Raw genomic sequence first — 16,911 nt, 5'->3', positions numbered from 1 at the left:
CCACCAGGGGGAGCTCTTCTATATGACAGAATACAGATTTACACATCTAAACGGAGCAGGAAATACCTCAGAATTGTTACCTTCCTCTGCTCTGATACAGTGAAAGACCCATCCGATACCCCGTTGCATCAAATAAGCTGAGAAGCAGGCTGTGTGGCTCTCCCTATTGGCTGACTGGCTCTCCACTAGTGTTGGGCGAACAGTGTTCGCCACTGTTCGGGTTCTGCAGAACATCACCCTGTTCGGGTGATGTTCGAGTTCGGCCGAACACCTGACGGTGCTCGGCCAAACCGTTCGGCCGCATGGCCGAACTAAGAGCGCATGGCCGAACGTTCCCCGAACGTTCGGCTAGCGCTGTGATTGGCCGAACGGGTCACGTGGTTCGGACCCGAACGCGCTCTGATTGGCCGAACGGTCACGTGGTTCGGGTAAATAAATACCCGAACCACGTCATATCTCCGCCATTTGTCTGTGGGTTTAGCTTTGGGTAGGCAGGCAGGGTAGTTCGCGCTCCAGCCACGCTAGCCAGGGTCCCCCCCAGTCATTGTGTGTCGCAGCTGGGAACAGTAGTACACCGCTCGCTCAGCCACACTATATATAGCATTGTTTACTGCCACTGTGTACCTCGCTCAGCCACACTATATAGCATTCTGTGTACTGTTCTGTGTCTGCTGGGAACAGTAGTACACCGCTCGTTCAGCCACACTATATAGCATTCTGTGTACTGTTCTGTGTCTGCTGGGAACAGTAGTACACCGCTCGTTCAGCCACACTATATAGCATTCTGTGTACTGTTCTGTGTCTGCTGGGAATAGTGGTACACCGCTCGTTCAGCCACACTATATAGCATTCTGTGTACTGTTCTGTGTCTGCTGGGAACAGTAGTACACCGCTCGTTCAGCCACACTATATAGCATTCTGTGTACTGTTCTGTGTCTGCTGGGAATAGTGCTACACCGCTCGTTCAGCCACACTATATAGCATTCTGTGTACTGTTCTGTGTCTGCTGGGAATAGTGGTACACCGCTCGTTCAGCCACACTATATAGCATTGTGTTTACTGCCACTCTTTGTCTGCTGGGAACAGTAGTACACCGCTCACCCGCCACTGTATAGCATTGTGCTCTGTGTCGCTGCTGGCAATAGTGGTACACCGCTCACCCACCACTGTATAGCATTTCTGTACTGCCACTGTACTGCTGCCAGTCAGCGTGTACTGTAAGGATAAGTGAAATGAGGAAGAAATCCGGTGAAAGAGGGAGGGGCAAGGGAAGAGGTGTTTCCCCTGACGGTTGTGCTGGGGAGCTGTACTCCACGGCGGCGGCCCCCCACAATGACATATGACGAGTTTGAGGAGATGGAAGAGGAGGGTATGGACAATGTGGACATAGACCCAGATTTTGTTTGTGAACGAGAACATCGCCGTCGTAGCAGCAGCACAGATGAGTCTGTTGAAGAACCCACTGCTGCACGAGTTCGCCTTGTGCCACAAGGTAGGCGGCGCAATTTCAGGCACCACAAGCGTGGAAGTTCAAGTGAGAGGCAAAAGAGGCGCAAACAGAAATCGCCAGCAAGGCAGGTGCTCCAAAGTCTGGGCTTTCTTTGAAGACTGCACTGAGGATGTTACCATGGCGATTTGCAAGGTGTGCAAGACCCGCCTGAGCAGGGGGAAAAGTATTAACAACCTCTCCACCACCAGCATGAGCCGCCACATGCTATCCAAACATCCCACTCTGTGGGCAAACGCGGCAGGACAGGGTACCACCAGCAACACTGCCTCCCTTGGGTTCACCAGACTCCCCACCAGACCCGCCTCAGCAGAAGCAGTAGCCCAGCCATTGCGTGGTTCAAAACATTCCAAAAAATCAGATGACGCTGACACTGTCACTTTCCGGAGTAGTGCTCTTGAGGTCTCCCAGTGTTCATCAAACACAACAACCAACAGCCCTTCGTTGTGCAGCCCTACGGTTCAGTTGTCTGTCTCGGAGATGTTTGAGCGCAAGAGGAAATTGCCAGCAAATGACCCCCGGGCCGTGGCAGTAAGAGCCAGCATAGCCAAGCTTCTGGCCTGCGAAATGCTGCCATATCGAGTGGTGGAGACAAACAGCTTCAAGGGCATGATGTCAGTGGCCATCCCACGTTACGTGGTTCCCAGCCGCTACCACTTTGCGCGCTCTGCAGTGCCTGAGTTGCATGAGCACGTGGTCAGCAAAATAACCCGAAGCTTGAAGAATGCCGTTGCCTGCAAGGTTCACCTCACCACTGACACCTGGACGAGTGCGTTCGGCCAGGGTCGATACATCTCCCTTACCGCGCACTGGGTGAACCTTGTGGAGCTTGGCAGCGAATCCTCACCTGCTACGGCGCGGGTGTTGCCCACGCCGCAAACACCTGCACCGCCGTCCCTCCCACTGGATAACAACAGCACCTACCTCTCTGACTCCTTCTCCTTCAACGCATCTCAAAGCTGTACCTCATCCGGAAACGCTAACCCAGCAGCAGTAGGATCGTGGAAGCAGTGCAGCACAGCTGTTGGCATGCGTCAGCAAGCGTTGCTGAAGCTGATCTGCCTTGGGGATAAGCAGCACACAGGGGAGGAAATTTGGAGGGGAATAAAGGAACAGATGGATTTGTGGCTGGCACCGCTGGACCTGAAACCGGCCATGGTTGTGTGTGATAATGGGAGTAATCTCATTCGCGCTTTAAGGTTGGCTAAGCTGACACATGATGAAGAAGAGGAGGAGGAACAGCTGGAGTTGGAGCAGGAATTTCCTGCCACCACTGACGAGGGCCAGAGCGGTGCACGTTGGACTTCCACAATTCAGCGCGAATGGTCAGCAGAAGCAGACCAGGAAGAAGGTGACGACTATGATGCATCACAACAACTATCACAACGCTCACAAGAGGATGATGAGGATTCTGGTAGGACTCTGGCACACATGGCTCAATTCATGCTAAACTGCATTGAACGCGACCCACGCATTGTGCGCATTCGGGACAACACCAATTACTGGGTTTATATACCCTTCTGGATCCACGGTACAAACACAATGTTCCAAAACTGCTTGAAGAGTCAGACAGGTCAAAATGGAAGAATACCAGCAGGCCCTTGTGGAGACTTTAGAGAGGAGATTGACATCCTCCCCCTCCTCTAGCCAGTTGTACGCTGACAGACTGACTTCCGCAAACCCAGGACGACCAGGAGGGCAGCAAACAACACAAGCCGCAGCTAGTGCCCAAAAGGGAATGGTATCGGCAGTGTCCTTGGAGTGGGAAAATTTTCTGACACCCATGCAGCAGCAGCCCACTGAACAGCAAGCGTGCAGATCCACCTCCAACACCGATCGCCTGGAGAAGATGGTCAAGGACTACATGTCAGATGGCGTAGCTGTGTCTAACAATCCATCTGCACCCTTCAACTATTGGGTATCGAAGCTAGACACCTGGCACGAACTGGCAATGTACGCAATAGAGGTGCTGGCTTGCCCGGCAGCCAGCGTTATGTCGGAACGCTGTTTCAGTGCTGCCGGAGGCATCGTCACAGATCGGCGTATCCGCCTCTCCACAGAAAATGCAGACCGTCTGACTCAAATTAAAATGAATCAATCCTGGATTGGAAACGACTACGCAACACTCCAGGACCCCAACCAAGTAACATGACCAATGAACATCTGGGATGGTTTAGCGTTTCCGGTCCCTGTTTATTGAACCTCTCATCTGTATTACATTTATGACTGCATGGCGGCAAAAAGCATTGCTGCTATATCCGCACGCTTTTTGTCCTCATGCAAGGCCTGGGTTGTTGTGTCTCAAAAAGCATGGCCTTCTCCTCCTGCGCCTGCTCCTGTTCCATCACGTGTGCTGCTGCTGCTGGGTTAGCGTTTCCAGTCCCTGTTTATGGAACCTCTCATCTGTATTACATTTATGACTGCATGGCGGCAAAAAGCATTGCTATATCCGCACGCTTTTTGTCCTCATGCAAGGCCTGGGTTGCGTCTCAAAAAGCGTGGCCTTCTCCTCCTGTGCCTCCTCCTGTTCCATCACGTGTGCTCTGTGCTGCTGCTGCTGGGTTAGCGTTACCGGTCCCTGTTTATGGAACCTCTTCTCTTTATTACATTTATGACTGCATGGCGGCAAAAAGCATTGCTATATCCGCACTCTTCTTGTCCTCATGCAAGGCCTGGGTTGTTGTGTCTCAAAGCGTAGCCTTCTCCTCCTGCGCCTCCTCCTGTTCCATCACGTGTGCTCTGTGCTGCTGCTGCTGCTGGGTTAGCGTTACCGGTCCCTGTTTATTGAACCTCTTATCTTTATTACATTTATGACTGCATGGCGGTAAAAAGCATGCTATCCGCACGCTTCTTGTCCTCATGCAAGGCCTGGGTTGTTGTGTCTCAAAGCGTGGCCTTCTCCTCCTGCGCCTCCTCCTGTTCCATCACGTGTGCTCTGTGCTGCTGCTGCTGCTGGGTTAGCGTTACCGGTCCCTGTTTATGGAACCTCTTCTCTTTATTACATTTATGACTGCATGGCGGCAAAAAGCATTGCTGCTATATCCGCACGCTTCTTGTCCTCATGCAAGGCCTGGGTTGTTGTCTCAAAAAGCGTGGCCTTCTCCTCCTGCGCCGCCTCCTGTTCCATCACGTGTGCTGCTGCTGCTGCTGGGTTAGCGTTACCGGTCCCTGTTTATTGAACCTCTTATCTTTATTACATTTATGACTGCATGGCGGTAAAAAGCATGCTATCCGCACGCTTCTTGTCCTCATGCAAGGCCTGGGTTGTTGTGTCTCAAAAAGCGTGGCCTTCTCCTCCTGCGCCTCCTCCTGTTCCATCACGTGTGCTCTGTGCTGCTGCTGCTGCTGGGTTAGCGTTACCGGTCCCTGTTTATGGAACCTCTTCTCTTTATTACATTTATGACTGCCTGGCGGTAAAAACCATGTTACCTGTGCAAAGAAACATGACATTTTCAGCATTTAAAAGACAATTTTTCCTTTGAAACTTTACAATCAATTTTCTCAAAAACTATAAGCTCTTTTTGCAAAATTTTTTTTCCTCTTGTACCCACTCCCAAGGTGCACATACCCTGTAAATTTGGGGTATGTAGCATGTAAGGAGGCTTTACAAAGCACAAAAGTTCGGGTTCCCATTGACTTCCATTATGTTCGGAGTTCGGGTCGAACACCCGAACATCGCGGCCATGTTCGGCCTGTTCGGCCCGAACCCGAACATCTAGATGTTCGCCCAACACTACTCTCCACAAAGGCTGTCTGTGAAGTTACCGCACAGAGACAGCAGGGGGAGAACGAGTTATCAGCTGCTGTGAGCTGGAGAGAATTACAAAACACTTTTGATCGGTAAATTAAATGCGGAAATCTTTGTGAACTGTAATTTCTTGAGACGATTACCGCACAAGTCGGTAATTTACTTCGCTAGTCGGGAACTGTGATTTTCTGTGCGGTAGTAAATTTAGTGAATTGTAATTAGGGAAGGTGATCGGTAAAATCACCTGTTTTTAGTATTACTGAATGTGGTAATGCTTTGTGAATAGAACCCATGCTCTGTACACATGCTGCTGCTCCATGCTCTGTACACACGCTGCTGCCCCATGCTCTGTACACACGCTGCTGCTCCATGCTCTGTACACACGCTGCTGCTCCCTGCTCTGTAAACACGCTGCTGCCCCATGCTCTGTACACACGCTGCTGCTCCATGCTCTGTACACACGCTGCTGCTCCATGCTCTGTACACTGCTGCTCCATGCTCTGTACACATGCTGCTGCTCCATGCTCTGTACACACGCTGCTGCTCCATGCTCTGTACACACACTGCTGCTCCATGCTCTGTACACACGCTGCTGCTCCATGCTCTGTACACACGCTGCTGCTCCATTCTCTGTAAACACACTGCTGCTCCATGCACTGTACACACACTACTGCTCCATGCTCTGTACACACGCTGCTGCTCCATGCTCTGTACACACGCTGCTGCTCCATGCTCTGTACACACGCTGCTGCTCCATGCTCTGTACACACACTGCTGCTCCATGCTCTGTACACACGCTGCTGCTCCATGCTCAGTACACACGCTGCTGCTCCCTGCTCTGTACACACGCTGCTGCCCCATGCTCTGTACACACGCTGCTGCTCCATGCTCTGTACACACGCTGCTGCTCCATGCTCTGTACACACGCTGCTGCTCCATGCTCTGTACACACGCTCTGTACACTGCTGCTCCATGCTCTGTACACACGCTGCTGCTCCATGCTCTGTACACACGCTGCTGCTCCATGCTCTGTACACACACTGCTGCTCCATGCTCTGTACACATGCTGCTGCTCCATGCTCTGTACACACGCTGCTGCTCCATTCTCTGTACACACACTGCTGCTCCATGCACTGTACACACACTACTGCTCCATGCTCTGTACACACGCTGCTGCTCCATCCTCTGTACACACGCTGCTGCTCCATGCTCTGTACACACACTGCTGCTCCATGCTCAGTACACACACTGCTGCTCCATGCTCTGTACTCACGCTGCTGCCCCATGCTCTGTACACACGCTGCTGCCCCATGCTCTGTACACACGCTGCTGCTCCATGCTCTGTACACACGCAGCTGCTCCATGCTCTGTACACACGCTGCTGCTCCATGCTCTGTACACACGCTGCTGCTCCATGCTCTGTACACACGCCGCTGCTCCATGCTCTGTACACACACTGCTGCTCCATGCACTGTACACACACTACTGCTCCATGCTCTGTACACACGCTGCTGCTCCATGCTCTGTACACACGCTGCTGCTCCATGCTCTGTACACACACTGCTGCACCATGCTCAGTACACACACTGCTGCTCCATGCTCTGTACACACGCTGCTGCTCCATGCTCTGTACACACGCTGCTGCTCCATGCTCTGTACACACGCTGCTGCTCCATGCTCTGTACACACGCTGCTGCTCCATTCTCTGTACACACACTGCTGCTCCATGCACTGTACACACACTACTGCTCCATGCTCTGTACACACGCTGCTGCTCCATGCTCTGCACACACGCTGCTGCTCCATGCTCTGTACACACACTGCTGCTCCATGCTCAGTACACACACTGCTGCCCCATGCTCTGTACACACGCTGCTGCCCCATGCTCTGTACACACGCTGCTGCCCCATGCTCTGTACACACGCTGCTGCTCCATGCTCTGTACACACGCTGCTGCTCCATGCTCTGTACACACACTGCTGCTCCATGCTCTGTACACACGCTGCTGCTCCATGCTCTGTACACACACTGCTGCTCCATGCACTGTACACACACTACTGCTCCATGCTCTGTACACACGCTGCTGCTCCATGCTCTGTACACACGCTGCTGCTCCATGCTCTGTACACACGCTGCCGCTCCATGCTCTGTACACATGCTGCTGCTCCATGCTCTGTACACACGCTGCTGCTCCATGCTCTGTACACACACTGCTGCTCCATGCACTGTACACACACTACTGCTCCATGCTCTGTACACACGCTGCTGCTCCATGCTCTGTACACACGCTGCTGCCCCATGCTCTGTACACACGCTGCTGCTCCATGCTCTGTACACACACTGCTGCACCATGCTCAGTACACACGCTGCTGCCCCATGCTCTGTACACACGCTGCTGCACCATGCTCAGTACACACACTGCTGCTCCATGCTCTGTACACACGCTGCTGCCCCATGCTCTGTACACACGCTGCTGCCTCATGCTCTGTACACACGCTGCTGCCCCATGCTCTGTACACACACTGCTGCGCCATGCTCAGTACACACACTGCTGCTCCATTCTCTGTACACACGCTGCTGCCCCATGCTATGTACACACGCTGCTGCTCCATGCTCTGTACACACGCTGCTGCTCCATGCTCTGTACACACGCTGCTGCTCCATGCTCTGTACACACACTGCTGCTCCATGCACTGTACACACACTACTGCTCCATGCTCTTTACACACGCTGCTGCTTCATGCTCTGTACACACGCTGCTGCTCCATGCTCTGTACACACACTGCTGCACCATGCTCAGTACACACACTGCTGCTCCATGCTCTGTACACACGCTGCTGCTCCATGCTCTGTACACACACTTTTGCTCCATGCTCTGTACACACGCTGCTGCCCCATGCTCTGTACACACGCTGCTGCCCCATGCTCTGTACACACACTTTTGCTCCATGCTCTGTACACACGCTGCTGCCCCATGCTCTGTACACACGCTGCTGCCCCATGCTCTGTACACACGCTGCTCCATGCTCTGTACACACGCTGCTGCTCCATGCTCTGTACACACACTGCTGCTCCATGCTCAGTACACACACTGCTGCTCCATGCTCTGTACACACGCTGCTGCCCCATGCTCTGTACACACGCTGCTGCCCCATGCTCTGTACACACGCTGCTGCTCCATGCTCTGTACACACGCTGCTGCTCCATGCTCTGTACACACACTGCTGCTCCATGCTCTGTACACACGCTGCTGCTCCATGCTCTGTACACACACTGCTGCTCCATGCTCTGTACACACGCTGCTGCTCCATGCTCTGTACACACGCTGCTGCTCCATGCTCTGTACACACGCTGCTGCTCCATGCACTGTACACACACTACTGCTCCATGCTCTGTACACACGCTGCTGCTCCCTGCTCTGTACACACGCTGCTGCTCCATGCTCTGTACACTGCTGCTCCATGCTCTGTACACACGCTGCTGCTCCATGCTCTTTACACACACTGCTGCTCCATGCACTGTACACACACTACTGCTCCATGCTCTGTACACACGCTGCTGCTCCATGCTCTGTACACACGCTGCTGCTCCATGCTCTGTACACACACTGCTGCACCATGCTCAGTACTCACACTGCTGCTCCATGCTCTGTACACACGCTGCTGCTCCATGCTCTGTACACACGCTGCTGCTCCATGCTCTGTACACACACTGCTGCACCATGCTCAGTACACACACTGCTGCTCCATGCTCTGTACACACGCTGCTGCCCCATGCTCTGTACACACACTGCTGCTCCATGCTCTGTACACACGCTGCTGCCCCATGCTCTGTACACACGCTGCTGCCCCATGCTCTGTACACACGCTGCTGCTCCATGCTCTGTACACACGCTGCTGCCCCATGCTCAGAATGATCAGAAAAATCTGATCGGACATGCTGGAAATTTTTTTATATTCGATTTAACGGAATATTCAAACTAAATTATCTAATCGAAAAAAATGAAAAATTGTACCATGTATGGGCACCTTTAGGGGTTTCTTAATTTTACATAATTTTGTACTGAATTTTGCAGTTAATAGCAAAGCCCCCATACATGCTATCATTAAAGAGGAGCTGTCAGCCATACTATCTCAGAAAAAAACAAAAAAACTATATATATATATATATATATATATATATATATATATATATATATATATATATATATATATATATATATATATATATATATATATATATATATATATATACAGTGGCTTGCAAAAGTATTCGGCCCCCTTGAAGTTTTCCACATTTTGTTCTATTACTGCCACAAACATGAATCAATTTTATTGGAATTCCACGTGAAAGACCAATACAAAGTGGTGTACACATGAGAAGTGGAACAAAAATCATACATGATTCCAAACATTTTTTACAAATAAATAACTGCAAAGTGGGGTGTGCATAATTATTCAGCCCCCTTTGGTCTGAGTGCAGTCAGTTGCCCATAGACATTGGCGGATGAGTGCTAATGACTAAATAGAGTGCACCTGTGTGTAATCTAATGTCAGTACAAATACAGCTGCTCTGTGACGACCTCAGAGGGTGTCTAAGAGAATTTTGGGAGCAACAACACCATGAAGTACAAAAAACATACCAGACAGGTCAGGGATAAAGTTACTGAGAAATTTAAAGCAAGCTTAGGCTACAAAAAGATTTCCAAAGCCTTGAACATCCCACGGAGCACTGTTCAAGCGATCATTCAGAAATGGAAGGAGTATGGCACAACTGTACACCTACCAAGACAAGGCCATCCACCTAAACTCACAGGCCGAACAAGGAGAGCGCTGATCAGAAGTGCAGTCAAGAGGCCCATGGTGACTCTGGATGAGCTGCAGAGATCTACAGCTCAGGTGGGAGAATCTGTCCATAGGACAACTATTAGTCTTGCACTGTACAAAGTTGGCCTTTATGGAAGAGCGGCAAGAAGAAAGGCATTGTTAACAGAAAAGCATAAGAAGTCCCGTTTGCAGTTTGCCACAAGCCATGTGGGGGACACAGCAAATGTGGAAGAAGGTGCTCTGGTCAGATGAGACCAAAATGGAACTTTTTGGCCAAAATGCAAAACGCTATGTGTGTCGGAAAACTAACACTGCACATCACTCAGAATGCACCATCTCAACTGTCAAATATGGTGGTGTCAGCATCATGCTCTGGGAGTGCTTCTCTTCAGCAGGGACAGGGAAGCTGGTCAGAGTTGATGGAAAGATGGATGGAGCCAAATACAGGGAAATCTTGGAAGAAAACCTCTTGGAGTCTGCAAAAGACTTGAGACTGGGGCGGAGGTTCACCTTCCAGCAGGACAACGACCCTAAACATAAAGCCAGGGCAACAATGGAATGGTTTAAAACAAAACATATCCATGTGTTAGAATGGCCCAGTCAAAGTCCAGATGTAAATCCAATCGAGAATCTGTGGCAAGATCTGAAAACTGCTGTTCACAAACGCTGTCCATCTAATCTGGCTGAGCTGGAGCACTTTTGCAAAGAAGAATGGGCAAATATTTCAGTCTCTAGATGTGCAAAGCTGGTAGAGACATACCCTAAAAGACTGGCAGCTGTAATTGCAGCAAAAGGTGGTTCTACAAAGTGTTGACTCAGGGGGCTGAATAATTACGCACACCCCACTTTGCAGTTATTTATTTGTAAAAAATGTTTGGAATCATGTATGATTTTCGTTCCACTTCTCACGTGTACACCACTTTGTATTGGTCTTTCATGTGGAATGCCAATATAATTGATTCATGTTTGTGGCAGTAATATGACAAAATGTGGAAAACTTCAAGGGGGCTGAATACTTTTGCAAGCCACTGTATATATATATATATATATATATATATATATATATATATATATATATATATATATATATATATATACATACAGATAAATACTTGCTTTACTTACATAACATATGTATTGCACTGTCCACGTTTGATTTGATTTAACCTTCCTGGCGGTTCTTTAATTCTGCCAAAAAGGCAGAAATACATTTAAAAAAAAAAAAAAATTTTTGTTTCATGTAAAGCTAGTGGTAGCTACATGAAACAGCACTAGAGGGCGCATGTGTCCCTCTAGTGCGATCGTCGCCAGCATCAATAGCAAACAGGGGAATGCGTACATTATGCGTTCCCCTGTTTGGCTTTTCCTGACGCCATGGCGACAATCGGAATGACATCATGGACGTCAGCCGACGTCCTGACATCAGCCGCCTCCGATCCAGCCCATAGCGCTGCCTGGAAGTCATTGGTCCGGGCAGCGCAGGGCTCTGGCTGGGCCCCTCTTCCGCCGCTGCGTGTGGACGACATGAGGCAAATCGCCCCACCAGGGGCTGAGATATCCTCTGCGGCGGCTTACCCCGAGCTCAGCTCGGGGTTACCGCTAAGAGGGTTGAATGATTTTTCTACAGTTCAAAAAAGAGAAAATCCTTCTTAGCATTTCCGATTTTAACTGTGGCTATTTTGAAGCCAATCCTGATGTCATTTCCTCCCTTACTCTCCTCTGCCTGATTGTGTATGCAATGCATTGCCCGCCCTTCACAAAAGAAAAGTGCATTGTCTCAGCATAACAAATATTGACCAATTAGAGAGGAAAAGAGATGTGAGAGGGAAAGCAGGAGGGAAAGAGGCTTCAGCCAATCAGGCTGCATTAGTTAAGTCTGAGGGGAAAGTAGAGAAGCGAAAAAGGACAACCCAGCATCCCCTGCAACTTCCTTTGTGCGTACCACATTTTGTGTTTACCAAATAAGAGTCAGGTAAACTGGGGAATGATCATTTATCAACAAGAAAAGTGATAGTGATTTTTTCTTTTGGATTCCCTGCTTAGCATCCCTATTACTTGTTTACCAGAAAAAAATTGATTTTTGATTTTATGCCCGACAGTTACACTTTAAGTAAAATTTTCCAAAAAGGCCTGGTAGTTGTAAAGGAAAAATAATTTTTAATTTTTGAAAAAATTACAGTTTAAAAACTTTTATTTTTACTTCTTCCCTCTATTCCCCTTAAAGGGAACCCTAGGTGAGAGACATATGGATGCTGACATATTTATTATTTCCTGTTAAACAATGCACATTGCCTGGTGTCCTGATGATCTTTTGCTTCTAATACTTGTAGCCAGTTGTGAAATTTGTGCTCACCACTAGCACCGAGAAGGATGACTGCAAACTCATTAGAATGTCACTCAAGAACTGTAGGCTGACATCAAGTGACCTTCAAACACTTCAAAATGGAGTTTGCAGCTAGTAGAATATATGTAATTTACCGATAGATATTCTACTGTGGTTCATTGGGTTATTGTGAGTGATAGTAAAATATCACAGGTGAGGACATCTTTAGTCCTGTCGGGTGATCTCTGTGGAATGTTCGCCTACTGAGAGTTCTAAAACCAGCAGAAAAATATCCCTGGTCTCCCTGGATGCTCTAGTGGGGAGAATTCCACATGATAAACAGCATAGGCTAAGCCTCAGTGGGAGGGTGGGGATAAATACCACTATACAGCAATATATAGATATAAAAGTGTTTCTGATGCAGAAACCAGGCTATTTAACATAAAAGTGGGTATTCTGATGAATAATTTCAATTGATGCCTTCTACTATGTGTCGTGACGGTTCCTCTTTAAATGCTATCAGTCTATTATTATTAAACTTTATATGTAAATCGCTAACATATTACACATTGTTGTACGATAGAGGAGACACTAGCTTCAACTTTTAGCGGGAATAGTTTTTATATTACCAACACTGCCTTTGGCAGGTCGAGCTTTAACATTATTGCAGTTCAGGCACGCTATTGACCCGAGGAAGTGGGATTTTAGCCTATGAAACGTATTGTCTTTTTTCTTTTCTTTTTTTTTTTTGTGATAAACTTCCTTTGCTTATACGGGCTTAGTCCTCCATCTGTGAGTATGCTCCCCTTACCTTACTTCTTTTACATTTTACATCAATTTTTTACACATTATGCACCTCTCTTCCCTTATACCATTAGCCAATACACGGCTTAGTAAATCCATGATCTGACCAAGCCCTGCGTATTGCTTGCAATGTCCCTGTTTTAATTGTTTTAATTGTTTTCCTTGTTTAATGTTTGCTAATCATTACAATTTTCTTAATGCATTTTTTTTTAAAATCTATTGCATTTTAAAAAAGTAAAAACAATGTGATTTCATAACACTGACAACATTTTGTTGATATTTTAGCATTCGGAACACTACAAAAGCAACAGAACTCTGCAATCCGGCAGAGCCTCGGTTTACAGAGCACTGTAAGTCAACCTACTGAGCTGCAGTCTCCAGCCAAACCAAATGAAGTAATGCCAGCTGGGAAGGAAAGTGCCCTATTACCAAAAAGACCAGAGGAGAGTGAATTATCGGAAGAAACAAAGGAGAGCACACTAATACCAGAAAGAGGAGAGGGAGCTGCAGTACCAGGAGGACAAGACGAGAGGGCACCACCACCTGCAAGGCAAAAGAAAGGCACACCATTACCAGTACAAGAGAGTTCACTTTTAACGGTGAGAGAGGAGAAGAGTGCACTATTACTATTAGGAGAAGAGAATAGTGCACTATTACCAGCAGGAGAAGAGAAGAGTGCACAATTACCAGTAGGAGAAGAGAATAGTGCACTATTACCAGCAGGAGAAGAGAAGAGTGCACAGTTACCAGCAGGAGAAGAGAAGAGTGCACAATTACCAGCAGGAGAAGAGAAGAGTGCACAATTACCAGTAGGAGAAGAGAATAGCACACTATTACCAGTAGGGCAAGAGAAGAGTGCATTGTTACCAGTAGGAGAAGAGAATAGTACACTATTAAGAGTAGGAGAAGAGAATAGTACACAATTACCAGTAGGAAAAGAGAATAGTGCACAATTACCAGTAGGAGAAGAGAAGCGTGCACAATTACCAGTAGGAGAAGAGAAGCGTGCACAATTACCAGTAGGAGAAGAGAATAGTACACAATTACCAGTAGGAGAAGAGAAGAGTGCACAATTACCAGTAGGAGAAGAGAAGAGTGCACAATTACCAGTAGGAGAAGAGAAGAGTGCACAATTACCAGTAGGAGAAGAGAAGGATGCACAATTACCAGTAGGAGAAGAGAATAGTGCACTATTACCAGTAGGAGAAGAGAAGGATGCACAATTACCAGTAGGAGAAGAGAATAGTGCACTATTACCAGTAGGAGAGGAGAATAGTACACACCAGTAGGAGAAGAGAATAGTGCACTATTACCAGTAGGAGAGGAGAAGAGTGCACAGTTACCATTAGGAGAAGTGAATAGTGTACTACTAACAGTAGGAGACGAGAAGAGTGCACTTCTACCAGGAGGAGAAGAGGAGCGCAGTAGCAGCCATGTAACTCCTGAAAGCACGCCTGCCCCAGAAGTCCCAGAGACTCTATCATTATTTACATAGCGCAAACACATTTCTATATTTTAACACATTGAACACTCTATGTCACTAATTGAGCATATATTCATACACCTGACTTCAGGCCTGCGATGCTTTTGTAGACTTCATACAGTGGGTCCTTGTGGTGCCCAGCATGTGCCAGTAATTGCCACTAATCCTAATGCCATCACCATTTACCGTATATAGTCGAATACAAGTTTATCTCGTGTATAAGTCGACTCTAATATTCAACCCTCTTAAGTTGGAATTTGTTGTTGACTCAAGTATAAGTCTACCCAGCAAAGCTAATGGCTGCACTTGGGGACCAGGAGGGGTTTGTGACTGCACTGCATACAGTATTGCAGCTATTAACCCCTCTTGTCCCTTCACTGCAGCCAGTACCTCCTCCAGGCCCCCAAGTGCTGCAATTCACTCCTCTTCCTGCAGACTAGTATTCCCTCAGTCCCCTCCCCCCCCCCCGTCCCTTTCCTTGTTAATTCCTGTGGCCAGGACTTTCAGACCTGTGTTTTCTTGGTATTTCCTTTCCTCAAAGTGTCACTTGCCACGGGGTAAATTTCTGCAAATGGGAATGTCACTATCAGTAGATACATAACTCAGTGTGCTCAGTTTTGCCTGCGACTCGTGTATAAATTGACCCCTATACTTTTATGAAGTGAATCAGACCTAAATTTCGAGACTTATATACTCGAGTATATACAGTGTAGGGTAGATATAAAAAAAGGGACGGGAAGAGAACCGGGAGCCCAATCTAGTGTAGCATTGCGAGTTAGAGTTGGGATAAAATGTAATTCTTAGGTGATTATACTCACAAAATTAGGTTGCAAACCGAGCAACCATTCAATGGACATGCTAGGAAGTACCGTCCTCGCTCGGCCTTGTTTACCGGTGGTCGCAGCTCCTTAAAAGGTTCCACTTGCTAGGAGTGGTGAGCCCGAGTAGGGGTGATTCGTCAGTAGAGTCGGAGTGGAGGCGCCCGGAGTAAACGTAGCTTATAAGGTTAAACAGTAGTGTTTGATGATATGTATAAGTATATAAATAATAGAAGGTCCTACCTTAAAAAGTAGTCCATTCACTTGTTAAAACAATAAACGTTTTTATTAGGCACTTTCTGAGAGACAACGCGTTTCGCGGAAAAACCAAAAACCAAAAGCAGACAGGGCACATAGGATAAAACATTCACCTTCTACTACATATATGTTTCAATTTGCATGTACTCAAAATACATATGTTCTATTTCATATAAAAAAGCAGCCTATTGGTTGTAGATAATCTTAACATAGGTATCAATAAAAACAGGTGTTGAGATAAAATACATTATCAGTTTTTTATATATAAAAAAATTATTAAGATACACAATAAGATGTTTATATCAGGAGAAATAGGGGGACGGGACCAAGAGAGGATGAGGGTCTTATTTGAAGGGAAAGCTTAATTTGGGAATATATACCAGTAAACCCACCAAACATTTACTGGTATATATTCCCAAATTAAGCTTTCCCTTCAAATAAGACCCTCATCCTCTCTTGGTCCCGATTATGAACAAGTGAAATTTTTTTCGTCCGAATGAATTTTCGTAGAACCAAAATTTGGATTTTCCTGTTGGTTGTGATAGATAGAAAGCAAAGATTGGTTTGTTGATGGTGTAGTGAACAATGTATTACAATAATTCACTTCCGATCAGAATTTCTGATCGATTGAACGATTTTTCACTAGAAATTGGATTGTTAGTGGCCACCTTTAGGGGAATTGACTCAGATTGGTGAAACAAGACATTTTAGCTTAGTTTGGCTGTATTGCTCATGCCAAAGCAATGTGTGGTCAGTGATATGTGGATGTGAACTGAGAAACTATGTTGGAGAAATGTAGAAAAATTGCTCTCCACATTTATCTTCAGATAATATTTAGTTGATATGGTCAGAAAGAAAGAACAGAACTCTTCATGTACAAATCAGCAGCACTGATTACCTTTGTAGTACAAATCCATGAAATCCATAACAAGTCAGCCCAACCTCCAATCTAGCATCCTTCACTTATGGCAAGGTAAAAGTCCCATGAAAGCTGACCATTTCCTGTGCCCACCACTCTTTAAAGAGACTCTGTAACTTCGAAAAGATCCCCTGGGGGGTACTCACCTCAGGTGGGGGAAGCCTCCGGATCCTAATGAGGCTTCCCACGCCGTCCTCTGTCCCACGGGGGTCTCGCTGCAGCCCT

The 16,911-nt window shown here is 47.4% G+C and overlaps 1 protein-coding gene across 2 annotated transcripts in view; it reads left to right on the top strand.

Moving 5' to 3' along the window:
- LOC137524176 (uncharacterized) overlaps nt 1-16,103 on the top strand; it is a 128,050-nt gene extending 111,947 nt beyond the window's left edge. For both annotated transcript variants that reach the window (XM_068243756.1, XM_068243754.1), the window contains one exon: nt 13,494-16,103. In XM_068243756.1, coding sequence (XP_068099857.1) covers nt 13,494-14,497 — 1,004 coding nt within the window. In that variant the 3' untranslated portion in view covers nt 14,498-16,103. The remainder of the gene's footprint in view (nt 1-13,493) is intronic.
- The last annotated feature ends 808 nt before the right edge of the window (nt 16,104-16,911 follow it).

Source organism: Hyperolius riggenbachi, chromosome 7 (genome assembly GCF_040937935.1).
Source record: "Hyperolius riggenbachi isolate aHypRig1 chromosome 7, aHypRig1.pri, whole genome shotgun sequence".
NCBI lineage: Eukaryota > Metazoa > Chordata > Amphibia > Anura > Hyperoliidae > Hyperolius > Hyperolius riggenbachi.
The sequence above is the reverse complement of the archived record's forward strand: the minus strand, read 5'-3'. Positions and strand labels throughout refer to the sequence as shown.